At 43.1% G+C, this 21,760-nt stretch overlaps 1 protein-coding gene across 1 annotated transcript; it reads left to right on the top strand.

Moving 5' to 3' along the window:
- The first annotated feature begins 109 nt into the window (after positions 1–109).
- zc3h7bb (zinc finger CCCH-type containing 7Bb) lies at positions 110–21,496 on the top strand. The gene is made up of 21 exons (XM_030077626.1): positions 110–377; positions 1,083–1,144; positions 3,671–3,707; positions 4,037–4,234; positions 4,544–4,702; positions 5,142–5,282; positions 5,621–5,663; positions 5,760–6,001; positions 6,857–7,151; positions 7,813–7,871; positions 8,630–8,729; positions 9,313–9,474; positions 9,951–10,156; positions 10,911–11,011; positions 11,183–11,364; positions 11,723–11,802; positions 12,540–12,820; positions 13,138–13,243; positions 13,634–13,742; positions 14,288–14,421; positions 15,129–21,496. The coding sequence occupies exons 2-21, from the start codon at positions 1,086–1,088 to the stop codon at positions 15,162–15,164; spliced, it is 2,730 nt and encodes a 909-aa protein (XP_029933486.1). The 5' UTR covers positions 110–377; positions 1,083–1,085; the 3' UTR covers positions 15,165–21,496.
- The last annotated feature ends 264 nt before the right edge of the window (positions 21,497–21,760 follow it).

Raw genomic sequence — 21,760 nt, 5'->3', positions numbered from 1 at the left:
CAGGTGTGTCGTTCACATGGCTCTCAGGTGCGTCCGTCTTGATTGCAACATTTCCGACGGCACGTGGAGGCAGCATCATGTCGCCCTCTAGCGGCCGACTATCTCCTGGAAACTTGTTGCGATACTTCTCCCAAAAAGAAGCCGCACTAGCCAAACAGCTAGCCAGCCAGCCAGCCAGCCAGCAAGCTAACCACCGTTAATCAGTCAACACGAATGCTCCGTCCACATAACCAATGATAGGGCCCGCGAACTCACAAGTATGCACCCGGATATTGTTTGATATTTGGCTAGCTGTTTTTTTTGTTTTTTTTTGCGAGCATTATCTCGGACGCTCCGTGAAGCTATCCCCGAACTGAAAACGGCAGAGTAGCCTCTCGGTGAGTTGCATTGCTAAGGCATCCCGGGCTGGGGCGCCGGCTATTTCTTGGAACTTTTAACCAGTAACCGCTAGCACCGTTAACTGTCAACGTTGGCTTTAACTCAACTGTCATCGCTACCTAACCTCATGCGAGACCGGGCAGTGTTAATAATTCAAATTTCGTTATTTTACATTAATGTTAACCTTATGTTTTTTTGCTCTTTGCGGTGTATATAGCAGTCGCAGTGATTAGCCTTTAGCCCGAGCGAGCTAGCACGGTGGCTAACCCTAACTACCGGTGTTGTAACGAGATGCCAGCAACTAGTCTGCGCCCACATCCTTAGACATCTGGTTTCTCGCATCGCATGGAGCTGATTGAGCCAGCTTGTCGCTACCCAGTGTTAATTATCATCTCCGAAATAGTTGCCATGGAAAACTGGTGTCAGTGTGTCTTTAGCACCATGCATGTAAACCTGAGCTAAATGTTAGCAGCGCTCACGGCTCGCTCCGCTTCCCACTGTTTATTTACGCGAGGCCGAGGATCGCCCAGCGTGGTGTCGTGCAAGGCCCTTTGGCACTGTTTTCAAACACAAATGTCTGCAAATTATTGATCTGTAACATGCTCGTGCGTTACGATACCGCGTGCAAGTGTTTTGACCGCAGTTGTTGTTGCTTGTAAATTGTTTTGAAAGCTGTCAGAAGTTAACTTTCTGTTCGCCTCCAGGCCATGGATCCTGAGAGACAGAAACGAAGAGAGGAGATCCAGAAAGCAATGGGCTTTATCCAGTGAGTAAACTCAAATCACTGCACTGAAGAATGCTCTGAAACAAGAAGAAGTTATGAACATTCCTTTAAGTAAATCTGAGGCAAAGGCAATAATTAAAAGAAACATCTTCAAAGAATAATAATAATAATAATAATAATAATACATTTTATTTGGAGGCGCCTTTCATGTCACCCGAGGTCACCTTACAGAAGATAAAAGCATAAAAGAGTCGAAAACATAGCATAAAAGAGTCAGTAACATAAATTAGGACAAGACAAAGCAGCATAAAGCAGGAGAAGAGCACAGTGTCCAGTTAGAATGAGTATGCCAGTTTGAACAGGTGAGTTTTGAGGTGGGTTTTAAATGTGGTGATGGAGTCGGACAGTCTTATATGTGGAGGAAGAGAGTTCCAGAGCCTGGGTGCTGAGCAGCTGAAGGCTCGGGCGCCCACGGTGCTGAGGCGTGACGTGGGGATGGTTAAGAGTCCAGTAGAGGAAGAGCGGAGGGTGCGGGAGGAAGTGTATTCATGAAGGAGGTCGTGGAGGTAAGTTGGGGCTAGGTTATGGAGAGCTTTAAAGGTGAGGAGGAGGTTTTTGTACTGGATGCGGTATTGTACAGGGAGCCAGTGAAGTTGGATGAGGACAGGGGTGATGTGGTCTGATGATTTGGTGCGGGTGATGATCCGGGCAGCCGAGTTCTGAATCATTCGCAGTTTATTGATGAGTTTGGTAGGGAGTCCGGTGAGGAGGGCGTTGCAGTAGTCGATGCGGGATGTGACGAATGAGTGAACCAGGATTTCGGTGCTGGATTGGGACAGAGATGGGCGGAGCCTGGAAATGTTGCGGAGGTGAAAGAAAGCAGTCCGGGTAACAAGAAAGCAGTCCGGGTAACAAGAATGGCAAAACATATGGGACACAGGAAAAACAGGAAGACATCTCTATGCAGTTCAGCAGCAGGTAGGAACAGGGAGAATAACCAAAAGGAGTACCAAAGAAGAAAACATCTGAACAAGACTGAGGGTAGGACATACCAGACGGAACAAAACAATGAAGCTGATAAAGAAGCATCCTACAGGATTATGTGACTACTGCTGAGAAGAAGAGTCAGTTAAACATGTTATTATTCACTGTCAAAAATACAATCATGAACGAGAGATATTAAAAAGGAAGATGAGGAGACTTGGTATGGAGCAGCTTAATCTTAAAAATGCAATTGAGGGATCAAGGTGTTTTTTTCCAGTTTTCAGCAGACACAGGGCTGATCAATAGAATTTAGGATATGGAATAAGCTGTATTTATTTATTTATTTATTTATTTATTTCCATTTATTTATTTTTGGTAAATGGGTAGATGACTCTGGTCCACACTCCATTATAGTAGGGGGCGATAATGCACCTTAGCGCTAGGTGCCACCCGCCGGTAAAACAAAAGAAGAAGAAGATCACTGCACTGGCTTCCTGCGTGTTAAAGAATACAGTTTCAAATAGAGGTCGACCAACGAATCCGTTTGGTCGATTAATCGATTAATTTTACAAACTATCGATACTTTGGCCGTGATAGTGGCCGGTGGCTGACAGGTGGTAACTAAAATGACCAACACTACTCCTGCACAAAACTTTACTTTGTCCACAGGCAAAGTGGACATGACCTAAATTAATTAAATGTTTCACACAAGAGTAAAATAACAGTTTAAGTGCCACAAACAATAATCAAACAATCCTACACAGTTATTAATTCAGTCCTGCAAACGTCCAAACAAATATCGTCAAATTATTCCCTACTGTAAGGCTCGACATTGCAGACAAACTCTCTCTCTCAACTGGAAGTATTGACTGTGAGGGGAGAAAACTGCACAAAAAATAAAAAAGAGCTCCCACAAACATTTTTTTAAATTTATGAATTACTTTGAGCTTGATGTTTTAGTGATCCAGATTTATTTGTATGTTTATTTAGGTATTCTTTAGTTTGACTGAGACCTTCAGTTATCTAGTATCTAATAAAGTCAAGGATAGTTCATCTCTGACTGTGTCAAATCCTTTTGACACAGTGGAGGTCAATACATCAACCAATTAATCAGCTATTGATTTTTTTCCTGCCTGACATTATTATTATTATATTGGCCCATAAAAATCCACTATCAGTCGACCTCTGCTTTTACATCTTATCAGTTACAGTTAGCTCATGTAAGTCATTATTGTTTGCTGCAGCTTGCTGATAAAACATGTTTTATCATCTTCTAATCAGTCTTTTTTTTGCTTGTTTTTGTTTTGTTCCTGCTTTTATTGTTTTTAATCTTTTCTTGCTCTGTTTTTCTTATTGATTTTTTTTCTTTATGTATTTTAAACTTCTCATGTTTTCTCAATGTTTTGTTTTCGTAATGTATTTTTGTGCCTCTGTAAAGCATTTTGTGTTGATTTGTGTATGAATGGTGCTGCACAAATTGCAATTTATTTGCAGTTTTCAGAGTCACAGTGACATCAGAGCAGACAGACAGCGCAGTACAGGAAGAACAGAGTGACTGTCTCTCTCTCTCATTTTAATCAACAGGTCCTCACTGCCTTTCCCGGAACCAGAGAGTTACGAGGTATTGCATAATTTTGTTTTTTCTATGGTTGATCATTCTTTTCCATTGCCTTTTTTTCCCAAAGTTGGCTAGCTTCAACATAATCATCCTCCAGTGTTTTTTTTTTCTCTCTCTCTCTCTCTTACTTTCTGACGTTGATTATGAAATTGAGCTGGAGCATTGTCATTTATCTTGACCTCAATCTTTTTCTCTCTTGTATCTCCTGCCCCTCTTTATCTTACTTTCTCTTGTTTTGTTTTTCTCTCCTCTCGTATTCCTTCCTCTATTTGTGTTTGTTACCTTTAACCCCATTCTTGAATTTTATCTCTCTCTCTGCCTGTCTTTTCTAGGCGTTCCTGACCCAGTTGGTGGTGAACCTGCTGGATGAGGGCAACACAGTGTTTCGAGACGGGGACTGGCGTCAGGCAACAACACATTACGGGGAGGGGATCAGTGTGGCGCGCTACGCCCAGGCCGAGGCGCTCGTCATCCCCCCCGAGCTGCTAGAGAGCCTCTACGTCAACAGGGCAGCTGCGTACTACCAGATGGTGAGGGAGAAGACGCTTTGTCACATGCAGATGTTCAGATTAGTGTGGCCCGGGAAGAAAATACACACCAGAGAATGGGCGTGTTCACTTCTTTGACAAAAGTTAACCAGCTAAATCGGTTAAACAAAGTGGGCTGCTTTTACACGATGTGTCTCAAACAGTGCCTGCAGTGAGTAAAGGTGCTACGTGTGGTGTGCTAAATAAGTATAATTTAAAGGCACTAAGTTACTCTACACGGCACCTCACATTGTGTGTCACCTTGTTCATTGCTCTCATTCTGTAACTTTTCTTGTTTACCTTCCATCTCAGAGGGAATATGAGCGTGGCGTTCAGGACTGCGACAGTGCGCTGTGTGTGTCGGAGGGCAGCCGCAGGGCTTTGTACCGCAAGGCGCTCTGTTTGAGGGAGCTGGGCCGGCTCAGAGAGGCCTACGAATGTGGAACTAGATGTCTGCTCACCGCACCGCACGTACGTCAACCTCAGCACCACAACTAATACTTTAGAAGACTTAACAGGATTTGAAACCATTTTACTTACAGCTAGGTAAAAAGATTTACTTCCAGCAATTTTCAACAAATCTTGGGCAATTTTACCTTCAGTTCATCTCATTCAAGAAGTACATTGTCTACAGAACCGAAAAACTGGAAATCTGAAAAGGTTCTTCTACCCAGTCTTTAAAATTGTATGAATAAAATAAATCTTACATAACTATGTGAATTATAGTTCTTATATTACATTGGGTCATTTGATTTGTTTGACCACTTCAAAGGTTCATTAAGCAAAGTTAACAAAGTCTCAATGAAGTAAGACACCTGTTTCTGTTATGTTCCCTATCATATTTCACCTGAACTTAAAGTACATTTAACCCTAGTTGTGTCACGTCTTGTTTCCCTCCTCCTGGCTGCAGGACAGGCAGGTGAGCGACCTGGCCCAGGAGCTGGCCACTAAACTGGGCCTGAAGGTGCGTAAGGCCTACATCAGCCCTCAGGCAGAGTCCACGGCCACAGCAGGCGAGGGTCACACAGAGACCTCCCAGCCCACAGGAGAGGTAGGTGCTTCATTATTGACAAATTAACTGTTTGGCTGAACACAATTTCACTGGTTGTACATTGAAATGACATTGAAATTTTTTACTTGATTATATTCTAGTAAACAGGTGTCCTTGTGTAGATATGTGACTCAAATATGAACAATTCAGAAGTTAACAGTTGTGCACAATAGTTGTCTTCATTGAACTTAATTATTACATATGTTGTGAGCCCATATTGAGAATCAGAGCATATTTACTGATATGAAATATTGTCCCATCCCTAGTATCTGCTGTTGCTACCATCTAGAGTTACATACTGATGGTAACAGAGCCTGATTCTTTCTTTCTTTCTTTAGACATCCTCTAATGGACTGGAATCTCTAAATGACATTGGACCAGGTATGGCAGAAGTTAAAGATTTCTGTTCCCACTCAGATCAACATCCGTTCCCTCCATTCATCTCCTCCTCTCCCTCGCTATCTTTCTCCCTCTCAGCGGACCTGTCAAACGCCCAGTGCATCCCCGCTCCTCTGGCCACACCCATCCCTGTCAGCGACGACCCCGCGACCCCCGTGGTGACGCCGTGCGCCGACCTGTCGGAGAGCCCCAGCAGCCAGGGCCTTCCCCCCATGCCCTACTCCGTCCCCGTGTCGGAGCACATGGACGAGTGCAGCAGCAGCGTCATCAACGACGAGCTGGACAGCCTGTTGGACTGCATCCCCAAGAAAGTCAGCGAGGTGAGCGGAGGACAGCTCGAGTCCTGCAAATAACTCTTATTCACTTTGTCTTAATTTGGGAATTTCCCAGTTTGGGATCGATAAAGTATACCTATCTATCTATCTAATCTCCCACCTGAAGACATAAAGGCTGTTTTGGGGGTGTTACAGCAGAGTCACTGTTTTGATTGGCTGGCAGTACCTGAGGCTCCATGTTTCTTTCAAACAAAACTGTAAAATTCATCCTACTTAAACTGGTTTGGATGATTCTCTCCCTGAGAAGATCCTGACAGCAGCCACAACAAGGGCAGATGTGACCTATTTCACATGTCAGCCTGTCATCGGCAGAAATCTTTATTTCAGGCCAATACTGATACATTTAATTTCTAAAGCCAATATTGGCTGACACTGATGTCATACTGATGTTATTGTGCATCCCTACCATTTATCAGCTCTATGGTTTATAAATGTTTACAAATTTGTTAGATGCAGAAGCAGAACATTATAAGGTGAATGACTGAACAAAAAAATTCAAATTTGTTATGAAATCTTAAGCATGTTTTCCAAAATGGTTTGTTGCCATGCAAAATTTGGGTACATTAAATGCAACAAACATTCAAAATCACTGATATGGTTCTTTTTAACTTAAGGACATTCTGTGACTGAGGGAGGGATTGATTTTTTTTTCTCAAAGGGGACTGGGCAGTCCAGTAAACATTTAGTTTTTAGACTAATATTTGAAAAGCCGATAGGGAGGAGTAACTGTTCTGTATTCTTGGTCAGCAGTGGCACTTGTGTTTTTACAAGAATGGATTCAGAATATTGGATCGGTTGGCTTTTTGTCCTAACAAATGTGTTATCTGTCTCCTGTTCCAGAGTCCAGTTCAGGGTGCCATCCCCACCAACCTCCCCAACACAGCCGTGGGTCTACGGCCCCCTTACTCCCCCAGCCTCCCGGCTCCGTCTCCCCAGCTTCCCCCTGCCTTCTTCAGCTCGTCCGTCAGCCAGATGCCCCCTCTGGAGCCGTACTCCTCACTGGCACAGAGGGACCAGGGCTCCACCCAGGCGCAGGACGCTCTGGGAGCCTTCTCCCCAGGGAGCACGGACGGAGAGGGGAAGGCCGGGGTCATCTCTGGCGGGCTGGACTCTCTGTCTGAGTACACTCTGCCTGGTGAGCAAATTGGTCGAAGACTTTATCTTAGTGTGTGTTTTTATCTGGTTTAAGAGGATAAAATCCCTGCTGCCTTTTTTTTTTTAAAGTTACATAAGGCAGGTTCATACACCGGCAGCTACGACTTCGAGCAGAAGTAATTGGAAAGTTTGAACTTTAGTCCCCAGATTATGTAAGCTGACATTGGTAAACTGCAAACACATGCTCATATTTACCAACTAAATTTAGTGTAACTTTATCACTTAACCTCCCCATCAGGTGACTCTGTTGTCAGGGTGTTATGGTTTACTCTTACAAAAGTTATTGTTGGTCTTAGAATGTCAGTGTTAGAGGAATTAAATCTTTTTTTTTAAGCTGATTTTTATTCAGTGCAAGTTACTTTTGATTAGCAAACCACCTAAAACCACCTGTAAAATAAATCTACCTATTATCGGACGAAGATGTATTACAACACTGATCATCAAATTAGATGAACATGTTGTAGCATCTCAATCAAGGTTATTTCTCAGCTTGCTCTTGTGTAGCTGCCCTGAAAAGTTTCCTAGAGAGTTGCACTGCACTTGAAATGAGTGTTGGTCAAGTGTGTGTATGGGTGTGTGAGAGCCAGCGTCATTGCAGTGAGGCTGTCTGACATCAGTGTCCTTGTGTCTTTGGTCTCCAGGGGGGAGAGTTTCTCACAGCTTCATTCCTGGAGTGCGCAACCACAACGCTACACATGCAGTGAGTACACAGACATGCACATACCCCTTTTCCACCAAGCCAGTTTCAGGGCTGGTTCGGAGCCAAGGCCTAATTTTGAACCAGTTCTTTGCATCTCAGCAGTCAAAAAACTGGCTCATGGCCAAGAAAAGTGGTTCCATAGCACCACCGACTGTCTGGTCTATAACATAGAACCATCAAGGATCTGCTTATGGGCGCGGGATTATCAATCAGATTGTTTTTTACAGCCAAGTCGTGATCCTGCTGAATCCTGTAAAAGGTCAATAAAAAGCCAAGTCGGCCACATCCAAACAGTCGTAATACATCAGGCTATTTGACCCCCACTTGTTGAAAGATTATCTCAACCTGTGCCTCAACCACGGCCTTCTCACTCTACCAGGACAGCAGTAGCAAATCTGTGTGTCTCTTACAGGTTGCTGGGAAAGTGGAGACATACACAATGATGTAATAATGTGGCTCTCTAGCCAGCTGTGGTCTGTGGAAACTAGTTCTTAGAAGGTTAACAAGTTAAACCAACTTTGAACTGGCACTGGCCATAACACCAGCCCTGAACTAACGCGAGGTTCTGGTTGGTGGAAAGGGTGTAACAGAGTACTTGAGTAGTTATGTTTTCCATCATATAATGAAATGCAAATTGGCTCTTTCAGACCAGCTGCACTCTTTTGTGCTCAAATTGTTGGTAGATTAAATGGCTGAGTAGAATTTGAATAATTATCATATTAATTAGGAATCATCTTAATCATCTTCTTCTTCCTCAGAATGGTCCAGCGGGAACCAACCTGTCCCTGCTCTCCAGAAACCCTCTGGCAGCCACACATGAGTTTCGTCAGGCGTGCCATGCCTGTTATAGCCGAATAGGTTGGTTCACATAGCCTAGCCATCTCCCCTCTTGTAGGCCCTCCTTTGTCCCACCCTGGCCTGATGATCTACATTTTTCATATTCTTCTGGTGTTTGTTCATGTATCTCTAAGAGAACATTTTAAAATTTTTAAAACTTGACTAGGTTTTCTAACTCTAAAAAGTTGGGTCCTTAATTGCACAATATTGTTGCAAAGACGGCTTTCTCAAAATCTCCTCATGTGCGGTCATGAAGTGCACGTGCACAAACATGTATGTTTTACTGGGCGAGCCGCTTGGATAGATGTGCCCGGGTGTAACTTCAGTAACCTCTATTGGTCACCGGTAGGAATTATGATAAAACTGATAAAACTTACCTATGTTACAAGTCTATCAAATCCCCTCCACCCTGCTGTCCCTTGAGATATTCTGGTCTGTAATTGAACCACAGAATTAAGTCACTTAACACCTCGCTAAGCAGTTGTTGCTCAACAGCCCTGTCAGCCACCCATGGGTAAATGCTTGTTATTTTATACTATGGGGTACAAAAAATCGACTTATTTCTCTTTTTAATAATGTAACTGACCATGTTTCCTTCTCCCAGGCCCGCGAGTGATGGACTACCAGTATCAGCCGGAGGCAGCACACCGCTGCAAGAGAGACGTGCTGCTGTGTCGCCTCAAAAACACAGACGACCCCACCTGGAAGAGGGTCCGGCCCCGGCCTGCACGAAACAACTTCCTGGGGGCGTTCGTACTGTGTAAAGGTGTGTTTGCATTTTTGCATTTGTGTGTGTTGGTTTGTCTGCTCGTCCAGGCCATTAAGAACAATTTGGAGATAGGTCCGTTCTAAAATAACATACCTGTAAACATGTTATCTCCCTCCAGTGAAATGGCTGCACAACCCTTTGAGCCATGTTAGTTTTAATTTGGAAATGCTGAAGTGCAGAGGTGATGCACATTATTGTCTCAGGATTGGTCAACATCCAATCAGCATTGCCTGAAATTTTACAAGTGACAGCCAGTGATAGGAGACCGATCCATACTTAGCCAGATTCTACAAAATTTACACAATAAGAACGCCAGCTGCTGTGTCTGCAGGGACTCACAAGGTAGTTTTACATCCTGTTAAACAAAAAATTTGTCCCGTTTTCTTCCTAACACTCTCCCAATTATATTTATTAGTGCTATATTAATTTTCCTCGTGTAAACCCCTCCTGTTCCTCTTGTTTGGGTCCCACAGAGGTGCAGGAGCGCCAGGAGTGCCAGTACGGGGAGAATTGCACGTTTGCCTACTGCCAAGAAGAGATCGACGTGTGGACCCAGGAGAGGAAGGGTGCACTGAGCCGAGAGCTGCTGTTCGACCCGCTGGGCAGCACAGAGCGACGGGCGCTCAGTGTCACTCGACTGCTGCAGCTCCACATGGGCATGTTCATGTTCCTCTGTGAGGTGAGAACACACAGAAACAAAGCTCACATTATCTGAACGAACAGACAGTTGGCTCATTTGAATGATGTTTACTTGTTTTGCATTTTGAATGTAATCATTTTATCTCTTGCTCTTTTTCTTCGACTTTCTTTTAACCTGCAGAGACGCAGCCTAGGTTACTGTTCACACTTTGTCACAAACCCACATTATTAAAGTTAAAGGAAAATGACCTTTTCACCTTTTGAATTAATTCTACATATCCATATCATGTAGTATGCAAAAATGTACAAAACTGTTCATTGGTGTGTATTTTTCTATCAAGTCCTATTACTTTTCTAACTCAAGTGGCATTTTTAAATGGGCGTACAAAAAATTTCAAACCAATAATGTGTTTTAACAATCCCAATGTACTACAATACCTGTAACTTTCAAAGTGACACAAGTAGTAACACGGTATAGTGGTAAATTCTTGGGTTGTGTCCTTTTGGCTTGAATTTATTAATTTAATAATTATAATAATTCAGAATTCACGATGTTCCGGATTATATGTGGGGCGTCTCTGCATGATGAACACTCTTCTAGCTTGTAGTATTTTTTCAAACTAATGGCATTAATTCATTTTACAGGCAATAATTTAATGTGTTGCCGAATAAATTGTGTAAAGCTTTGGAATTAATATCATTCTGGAACCATAAATAAATTTGAAGCATTGATATTGTGGAGAGAAATTATAACTAAACACAGCTTTATCGCCATGTCTCGTGGCTCTCCACAGGAATGTTTTGACAGTAAGCCTCGCATCATCAGCAAACGCAGCAAAGAAAACTTAGCCGTGTGTTCAAACCTCACGGCTCGACACCCGTTTGACGACAACAAGTGAGTCTTGTCTTTATTTTTCTCAACTTGAGACCACTTGGCTCAAATGTGCAGTCCATTTTGGCACGATTAGTTAATTTTTTTGACACAGTGAGGAAAACAGAAATCACTGCCCCTGGAAGGAATCCGTGTTGATTAAATTGTGTTAATTCCTCCTCCTGCTGTGTGCAGGTGCCTGGTGCACGTGGTGAGGTCGGCCAACGTGCGCTACAGCAAGGTGCGTCCCCTGCACCCGCTTTGCCAGTTCGACGTGTGTCGGCACGAGGTTCGCTACGGCTGCCAGCGCGAGGACAGCTGCTCCTTCGCACACTCCGTCATAGAGCTCAAATGCTGGGTCCTGCAGCAAGACACCGGTGGGTACAACACACACACACACGTACACACACACCAGCCGTTTCTGGTGTTTACTTTGAAAAATGGGAGCGTATGTCTCTGAGTTGTTCTACGTTCTTTTCAATCGAATCATAACATTTCACACTGGGCAGTAAAAGTATTTGTAGAATACAGTTGTATCAGCAATTTTTTAAACATTTCATTACATTACAAGAGTGTGCCTTTGAGAATATTCAAGGTAGAGATATAAGATGCAAAAGGTGCAGTAAAATAATTTTGTTCTCTAATAATGGTAACTGATAATTGGAGGCAAAATAATTGGATTATTATTTTAGGCGTTTTTCTGCAGCCCTACTCTGAGCTCTTGATGTTCTCCAGGTATCACCCATGAAGAAATGGTACAGGAGTCGAAGAGGCACTGGCACCGGCTGGAGCAAAACGCCCAAAAGCAGCAGAAGGTGAGGCAGCAAAGGACACTGGGACATCCAGACAAACAAACATAACTTTGTACGTCACAGATCGATGATCAAGTGAGATGTTGAAAGGCAAAGTGTAAGCCCAGAGGTGTGCAGCTTGTGTTCTTGGGTCTGACCCACAGTGTCATAGTTTACTTTGTTGCATTTTTGTATTTGGTTTGTTAAAGTTCACGCTGCCTGGTGACGCTTGTAAACAAAAGTTACATGGACTCAACTGCAGCTCAAGTCTTTGGTCAGAGATTTTAAAACTTGACTTCCTGCCAGATCAGAGATTTTGGCAGCAGCAGAGTCGAAACAAATCCGATCCTTGACCTCTTAACTTCAGCTAAGCATAATGAACTTGTCTGTGGCGTAACCTATTCCTTAATGTCTTCTTATCTGATACAAACAAAGAGAGGATAACCAATAACTGTAATTTGACCTCAGTTAGCTTTTATTATGCTCAAGTTCCTAAACCTAACTGCTGGCTGACATATTAATATCTTTATACCCATTTACCCTCGCATTGTAGGCTATTGTGACATTGTTCTCACCTGGCCTACTGAACCAGACAAAAGGAGGAAACACTCCAAACATGCAATATTATCGTTGCTCTCATACATTTCCCTTTCTTCTAACATCCTGACTGGGTTTCTATACACAGCCTCATCCCAGTAGCACAGTGTGTAGTTAAACTCGGGTAGAAACTTGTCCTCATTATTTGTTTTTCTCTGTTCCAGCCTATGCACATCCCCCACCAGAGCAGCAGCACCACTGCAGGAGTCGGGGGAATGGGGGGAGGTGGTGGAGGAGGAGGAGGGGTAGGGGGTGACGGCATTGGAGGAGGTGGAGTGAGCTCCGTGGGTGGGATGGGTGGGGTGGGAGGGTTAGGAGCTGGGGCGGCGAGAGGGCGGGGCCTGAACCTGAAGATGAAGTTTGTGTGTGGTCAGTGCTGGAGAGACGGACAGGTCAACGAGCCAGACAAGAACCTCAAGTACTGCACAGCCAAAGCACGGCACAGGTGAGGCCTGACATACACACACTCACACACCACTCGCAGTGTTTTCCTATGAACCTTAACTTGATGGGCACACCTGACAGAGTGGCTTATAGTAAAAAATCCTGCAGTCTGTATTCATCTCCCAAAGGCAATTTTGTCGCAGCAACTAACAAAATATAGAGAGAGACAAAAAAAACTGCTGAAAAATAAAGTCTAGGTGTATGCCATTCTTATGTGAGATGCATCACCTGAATAACTACAAAGTTATTGCCAGTAGCACTTTTTTCTTTTACAAAAAACGCTTACATTACATGAATTAACATTTTTCCTCTCTCCAGCTGGACTAAGGAGCGACGGGTCCTGCTGGTGAAATCATTTGAAAAGAAGAAATGGGTCGTCGTTCGGCCTCTGCCCTTCTCTCGCACTTACCCACAGCAATACGACGTGAGCTTCTCTTCTTTCAATAGATAGCTACACATTACAAGTGATGAAAGACGGGAGTTACAGGAGTATCTCACTCTTATCAGAAACTACAGGATTCACAACAACCTGGACAGGACTCTAACACAAATTACAGGATAAATCGATCAGGTCATGTTTAGATATCACATGTCCATAAAAAACAAACAAATTTAGCAATATGCCCATATGTTTTGGGCTGTTGTAACTACATAGTCTTCCCTTTAAATAATTAAGTCACCTTTTTGCACTGGAGAAGAGAGAGTTAGCTAATCAGAGCAGAGAAACTAAACAGAAATGTTTTGTGAAGGGCTGATATGCCACCGTGCTAAACACTGCGATGCTCTGTGTCCCTGGGCCTTTGTCTTGCCTCAGATGTGCGTCCATGTGATGAAGCAGAAGAAGTGCCACTATATAGGGAACTGCTCGTTCGCCCACAGTCTGGAGGAGAGAGACGTCTGGACGTACATGAAGAACAACAGCTGTAAGCTCCTGTGTCCACCCAAAGCTGCTTCCTGTAGATACAAGTGTTTCTAGTCTCAAAACTGGTGTATGATCACTTCAACCTCCCTTTCGCCAAACACCCACGATCTGATGGGTCCACCTTATTTTCTGAGGGGATGGCTTCTGGATTTTAAATCAAGGAAATGGTTTAAAAATACCAATGTCTGCAACTTATTTACATTACATTTTTCAAAAGTTCCTGCTCAGTTTTCAGTTTTAATTGAAACAGCTTGTATTTACCAGGTAATTTTTAAATTTGTCTCAATCCTAATGCAGAAAACACAGTGACACATTTGTAGCGCTGTGATTTATTTATTTCTAAGCATGCTCTTGTTCTGGCGTCTTATTTTGCCTATAATTACAATTACGCAAATGGCCCATATGTTCATAACAGTGTTTTGTTTCCAGTTGTAAAGAGGGAGAAAATGAAGGGGCTGTCAGAGCCTGTCAGGCGTGTTGTTTTCTGTTCAGATGATGGTACCTGCTGAAGGTCACCGAGGTCGTCCTCCTCTTGTTTGCCCACAGTGAGAGACATGCAGCAGATGTACGACATGTGGCTGCAGCTCACCAATCAGAACAGGCGTACAGATGGCTCCGTCATGACTCCGCCCCCTGAGGAGAAGCAGGTCACCATGACAGCTGATTACTCAGAGGGCATGGTGAGTGGAAAGAGCTGAAACCTGCCGACCGCGGGGCTCCAGCCGTAAATTTCTCTCTCTAAAGTTCTCCATAGAAAATCCAGATAATAAAGAGTTTTAATCTGCTGTTAATGCTAATTTGCAACACCCGTTCCTAGAAGGGCTGCCAAAAAAAAATCTTTAAAAAAAAAAAGGTTTGTTGTGGAATTAACCAGGATTTGGTAGCTCTCCTAAAAGCAGTGATGTTTGCATCAAATTTCAAGCTCCTTTCACAGAAAACAGCAAAATGCTTGATTCCCATTAAAATGTCACGAAAATACGTAGCCCTTAATTGGATCAGGTGTTAAAGAGCAGGCCCCGAGCTCAAATTTAACAGGACATTAAGAAACACTGGCCTTTCATTTCACCTGGCGCTCAAGAATAATTCACAAGCACCTCACGACAAAGTTAAAATGAGTTTACCTGAGTTCTTCCATATGTAGAAGTTTCATAATGTGACACCTCCATATAAGTTAAAGCCTAATGGCTGATAAGACGCCCTGTTGGGGAAGGGGACTGGGTAAATTTACTTCTCTCCCGCTTACAGCTTTTTGACTTGAGTGGATTGGTTACATTTTAGCTCATGGTAACTGTGTGTGTGTTTGTTTAAGCCTCTATCACTGTTGGTATGTGTGTGTGTGTGTGTGTGTGTAAGTAATCCACCAGCTGTGTTGATGTGTGTGTTCCAGGGAGGACGGCGGTTGTCTGACGGTGACGACCTCTGAGTGTTGCTGTGCTGAGGAGGAGCAGCCGGTCCCTGCAGCGCTCCCCACACACACACACACACACACACATACACACACACACATATACACACACAGACAGGTCTGCTGCACCAGCTACCACAGCACCGTCTGTTGTCCTGTCAGGCCTGTCGGACCTCGTCTAGCATCTAAGCCAGCAGTATGAGAGCAGATGGAGGACCCCCCCACCACGCAACAGACTGGCTGACTCTCCCCATATGTACACACACACACACACACACACACAGAGCACATAACACACATATCACAGGCACCAATCCACACAAAGAGAAAGCTATGTTAGGGAAAATACAGGATACCTTTTTGTTTGTCATGCTGCAGTTTCCTGCTGCATCTTCAGTTCCCCTCCAGCTCCTGAACCCCCATCACTTCCATTGACAAGGCGACAACTGTGTTTGCCAAACAATGACATGAACACGCGTTCCCATGTTAGTTTTAAGTCCCTCGCTGTTTCTAGGGACGAAGCGTCATGCGTGTCCACTGTGAACCTCTTTCTTTTTCTTTTTTTGTTTTTGTTTCTAAAAGCTAGCAGCGCTGAAAAACTGCAGGGGGTGCACGCTGGTCGTGGCTCTCTCAATGTTACGTAGAAATTATTGAAAACTCATTTGAGGCGCAGTGCTCCTGAGCTAAAAGTTAACCCTAAAGAATCATTTTAACTTGAGAGTTAAGAGGATGACATGCCAAGCCCTGAGCACTGTTGGGAATGTGCCGCAGGACGTCTTTTTTTTTTTTTGTTTCCGTCTTTCTTTTGAGAGAAAATTAGTTGGCGCTGTAAAGAGAAGGGGTTCCGGTGGACATGCCGTGCAAGCTCTGCAACCACCAAATCCTGCCCTCCTTCCCTCGAGGGAACAACTTGAGAGGGTTGAAAGAACAAATTATCTGAAGATGAATGGTTTTCCAATGGGAGCTGTCCCTCCCTTTTTTATATTGTCTGCCATATTGGTAGAAAGCTATGAATGTAACGCCTGCACAGGCCTTGAAAAACCATTTAATCAGTCAGTCAAAACGTTACTGTGGTTGTGGAATGTATTTAAGTATACATACCCAAAACCAAGCTTGCGCAACATTAAAGTCTCCTCCACTCCCTGGTAACTGATAGAAACCCCTCCCACCCCGCCCCAGACAACTGGTTATGCAATCATGCAAACTAGTCCTGTATGGGACGAGCACAGACGTGCACACCTTCACATACATAAACCTTTCAGTCGCCGTCAGTGTACGTCCAGGTAAATCCCTGTATGCTTGAGTTTTAGCTTCTCTGGGCATGAAAAAAAACGATTAAAAAGCAACGATTAATAAAGCAACGCTAAATTGCCCAAATTAAATTTACCTGTTGTGGGTCTAAGATGTTGAAGCTCTTCACCGTCACATGTCTGATCCTGTGCCACACCGGGCCGCTTTGGTAAGCGGCGTCGAGGTGTGGCGCTGGCGTTGGAGGGCTACATGAGGCAGAGGAGTGACTGCAGCACGTTCAGAGTCCAGCTGCTCTGCCCTCAGCTTCACACCAGTTCAGACCGCAGATGCCCCTTAAGAAATAATGACCCCATTTTGACTGAAACACAGACGCCGCACAGAAGACTTGAGTTCCCAGTTAAAGAAATGTGTATTACTGAGGGGGAAAAAAAATAAATAAAAGATAAATTATTTGTAAAGACTGAAAAGCTCCATAGCTGCCAATAAGAATGAGTAACGATGAGAATGAAGATGATTAAGTATCTATTTTTCTATGAATGACTTTGAAAATATTATTTGAAAATAAAGGCAGCGTGTGTTCAGTTGAACTAGGGTCATTATTTCACCCAAATGAAATTGCGCTCCCATGCCAGCCTTCACGTGATGACCTTTGTCTCTCACACACACCCGAAATGCTACGTTCCTGATAGCTAATGGTAGCCCCCAAGATAACTTTGCATTATGGGGAATAAAAAAACCTGATAGCTTGGGACCGGGAAAATGACTAGCACCATATATTGTGCCTATAAACAATACACACACACATACACAGACACGCAAAAACATGCACACACACACACACACAGAGAAAGGCAGGATATCTATTGCCATCTTAATCCAGCCTGCAATGTGGACAGAGATGTGATTGAGGTATGTCTATATTCAGATACATATACACACCTTATATTATACATATTTACAGATATTGCTATACTACTAATAATAATTGATAACTTAGCGGTTAAGCTTAATTAAATATATAACCTGAAAACCTTGTATTGATTACATAGAAGAACCTCTTGTTATTGAGCTATTGCTATATGACATGTATCGCTGAACTAGATGACAATAGTGATTTTTTTTCTTTTTCTTTTTTTTTATTTCTTTTTTTTTTTTTTTTTAATTTTTTATTTTGTAATTTTTGCTTCTGTGTGGGTCGTTCCAGACAGGGTTTATGTGGAAGTATTAGAGCGGATCTTGATTTATGGAGTTTGGTTTCAGGCTGAGCGTGTCGAAACGGATTACAGAGTTAAATTGTGAATGAAGTCGGCCAACCTGAAACTGGTGCTTTGTTTATTTTGTCATCGCAAGTGCAGCAGCTAAACTGGATGTACAGAATATTGCAGATTAGATGTACAGCACAGTGTAGATTGAGGTTTAGGACAAGCCATCCCATTTATATTTTTCTTTTTAAATCTGCGTGATGCAATTATAGAAACTTAACAAGGTAGAGACTTGTGGAGTTGTTATGTTAACTCAACCGCAACAACTGAAGCATTGCTCTGAGAGCAAGTCTACACTAGAGAAATGTGAAATCAGCATCTTTATTTCTCAAGTTTGCCCATTCATCCGCACTAAAACAGCACTTTGGTCCACCGAAAATCCTCTCACGTTGTAATGTGACCAGCGAAAATGTGGACAACAGAGGGTCTCACAGTGTAAAATGTATAATGTATGATTGTCATGTGATCTTAGCTGGAGCCAAAACAGTCAACATGGTGGAACAAGTGATGCAAATGTTGTCCTTCACATGTATATTAGGCCAAATGTATGGAAGGCCAGATTCTAGAAACCTCTGAAAATCTTAATGTGGACGGAAAAACAATTTGACAAGACGGTGCAGTTGTCAGATTTCCCCTAGATTAGTAAGGAGTTGGTCTCAGTCAGAAAGAGAACTTATGAAATATAATCAAACACGCCACTGCTGCTTTAGCTGTTAGCCTGCATCCACAGAAGCTGGCAAAGTTTGTCCCCGGCTGGCCTCCGTACTGCTGTGAAGTACATTTGTTAAGATCGGGGAGAGAGACATGGAGGTGAAGAGAGAGAGGAGTCGCTTTGCAAAAAGGTTGCATCCAGACTGCTTGCACCTCTCAGTAACATCAGATAAAATCATACAGTGCATTTAAGCATGTGGCTCTAATGTGGAGTGACTGTACAGTGAACCAGGTCGCTTTAGCTCCTCGGTCACCAGCGCAGCAGCTCAAGGCTCAGAGCAGCGACGCCTGGCAGCTCTGAGAGGAGGGAAAGAGTTTGAAAGGGAAGAGCTAGAAGAGATTTTGTTTATTTTAGATTAACGTGTCAAACCGCACAAAAGCTTCACGCATTTCACGTTTTATGTAATTCCTCTTTTGTCCGCAGTTCTTGCTTTTCTCGTTCAGTCGACAAACACAATGAATTGGTGCGTTTTTTTTTAACCAAAAAAAAAAAAGAAAAAATCAAAGACTTAGCTCTTGAAAGATCACTTGGCCTCCAGCCTGATCGAGAGTTTTCACAGACGACCTAGAGTGGCTTTACCCTTTAAGTGCTGATCCTGGGTCAGCTTTGCCATTCCCTCACTAGCGGTTAAGGTTGGAAAACGGGCGTTTCTTAACGTTTTGATGTTGAGCTCCTTGTCTGGAACGGCCCAGGTATTAGCTTCATTGAGGTAACGTATTACTACTACTCCTAGTATTATGATGAATATGATGACGATAATGATTGCTATCTATTGACTATTTCTATTTCTCTTCTATATGCTATTAATATAGTATGTATATGTTAATTGCAATGTATAACTCTCTCTTTATATATGTATTCATGTATGAATATATGACCTTAACAGTAAATAGGCGCCTATGTATGCAACAACACACGCAGCACAGTCTGGGAGGCAGAGCGAGTCCAGTGGGGATGTCAACCACTAAATAACGTCAGGCTCTCGGTGGTTACATCATTAATCATCCGCCGGCAGCCGGAGAACGAGCGACCTGCCACACGTTTGATTTCTGTCAGCTCTGTTGGAGGCCTTAGCATTGTCTGGCCGCTGGCCAAAGAAAGAAAGAAAGAACTGTTTAAAACGACAGTAATTTACATGAAAATTCTTGTCAACAGAGCTCAACGCCCCCTGTTTGATTATTTTTATTGGTTTGCCAAGCAAGGGCAGATCTAAAAGGAAAAAAAGCATACATAGAGGCCTATATACTTCAGTATAGCGCCTTATTCGATATACTATACCTATAAGATGATACATACCCCTATTGTATAATCCTACTCTCTATATATACAATACCTATACCTATAATAATACTTAGACACCCTTATGAGGTAATTAGATAAGAGATGGTGGTGGAGCTGTTTTTTTTCTGTGGCTGTGGAAGAGTTTACTGTGGTCAGTAATATATTTCCATCTTTTTATAGAGGGTGTGAGAGGGGAAAAGTCGCCGAGAGATCCGCTCAAATGCTCTCGACATGCAAATATTGTCCAGATGTTTAAACTTGCAACCAGGAGGGGGAAATAAACACCAGCCGTCAGCCAAAATGCTGGAAAATTTAAATTGTAGCAAGAAAACGTGTTCAACGATCACCTGGATTTTATTTTTAAAGTTCTATTTGCTGGTGATACCAGTCACTGTTGCTCGCAGACAAAAAAGCGAAGTACCCGGTCCTGTTTGCAAGATTATAAGAAATACATTTTGTCATTAGAGTCTTGTCAGATTGAGCAGTTTTTTGTCAGAGCATTTGAGTGGAGGCTTCTCTTCCTTTGTTGTTGGAGAGGACGAAGCCCAGTGTTGATAATGAGGTTAACTGACTTGCACAGAGTAAAAAAAAAATTATATATATGTATTGAGTCCTGCACTGCATTTTCTCTGTGTGTAGCTAAGAGAAAATGGATGATGGCAGATCCAGAAGGGAAGAGGCAGCAGGGTCACTCAAAACTCAAAAAAAAAAAAAAAAAAAACAACAACAACACTGGTGTGCTCCCAATAATAAAGCACAGAGAGTTCTTGGATCTAGTTTTTTTAGGTTGTCCCTGAAGTATTTTCAGTCTGTAAAAGGTTAGATTTCTCCAAACGGACACATGCAGTAACCCTTATCCCACGGGGTCACGACCTCCTCAGAGCTCGCTGCAATACAAGGAACCTCAGACCCGTTGAGCCTCGCCCGCTGCCCGCCGCGCCCGTAACCATTCAGCCAGTCTGACGGCAAGGTGGTAGCGTTTCGGTACGGTGTACAATCAGTCGCCTTTTCATTTCTCTGTTGAAGGCAGGAGCTCTATGCTGACTTTCGGGGGGGGGGGGGAGAAGCTGCTTATTTTCTGCCTTATCAGTGCTCTGCCATCCTGAAACTTCGCCCAGCAGCGTCCCAAAAGCTCTGGGTCGGATGTAAAGCGGGCACGGTGCATCTAACAGTAGTGATTCAGAGGGATCTAGCTGTCTTCCACACACGCAGACGTGCTCATTAGATGATTATTCCTCCCTGGGCACGGTTCTCCAAAAACTCATTTGGAATGAATTATCTTTTTGTCCGTTTGCTTTTGAGACGGCTTCTGTCATAATCCAGCTCAGCTCTGGTTTATTAGACCTCACTGTGTCACATGTCTGTCCCTGTTCTGCCATCTCCAAGTCGATGCTCGGAGTGGTTTAATGGGACGACATGCTTCTCAGCCTGGAAACCACGGATTGTGTAACACACTGTGGTGTTGCACAGTAACACCCCCCCACCCCCTCCACTCCCCACTGCAAATACTGTCAGTGTCATTTGATTCCCACCACCGACACACACCTACACAGCCACATAAACACAAAAAAAAAATCAACGAATCTACTTTTTTTTTTTTTTTTGTTCACTATTAGAAATTGATGGATAGTTGAATTATTTTCAACAACTTGGATAAAGAAACCAGGGTTTTAAGAAGTGAAAAAACAAGGCCTCTTTTTGTACTGTATTTTTACTTTTTTTTTTTTTGGTTTTACCTTTTTGTCTTTGTTTTGTCTTTTCTCCTCCCTGGTTGGAAGTGAATCATCACATAAGTGGACCAAATCTCTTGAAAGCATTTAATAAACAGTCTGTTTTAGAAAACAGTATGTCTCCATTTTTCTGAGGACTCATTTTGCAGAACAGTTAATACAGTCGATCAATCAATATCGCTCTCTCTCTCTATCTAATACATGTATTTTAATACTCTGAATTTTTAATTGATGGAACAGTTCAACCTGTAACTAGTTCATGAAAGCTTTTATAAATGTTCAGTATCTCACAGTAATCATAAATACTTTTAGCATTTGGCAGCTTAAAGTCTCCTGAAGAACCAGTCGTCTCAGCTGCAGAATCTGAGGATGACGCTG

The sequence above is a fragment of the Myripristis murdjan genome, chromosome 19 (assembly GCF_902150065.1).
Source record: "Myripristis murdjan chromosome 19, fMyrMur1.1, whole genome shotgun sequence".
In the NCBI taxonomy this organism is placed as follows: Eukaryota; Metazoa; Chordata; class Actinopteri; order Holocentriformes; family Holocentridae; genus Myripristis; species Myripristis murdjan.
Note: the sequence above shows the minus strand (reverse complement) of the source record. Positions and strands in the feature narration are given on the sequence as shown.

Coding starts and splice junctions, on each gene's coding strand:
- zc3h7bb (XM_030077626.1), top strand. CDS start 1,086: ATGGATCCTGAGAGACAGAAACGAAGAGAGGAGATCCAGAAAGCAATG. Junction 8,730..9,312: donor TGCCTGTTATAGCCGAATAG/GTTGGTTCACAT, acceptor TCCTTCTCCCAG/GCCCGCGAGTGATGGACTAC. Junction 9,475..9,950: donor GGCGTTCGTACTGTGTAAAG/GTGTGTTTGCAT, acceptor TGGGTCCCACAG/AGGTGCAGGAGCGCCAGGAG.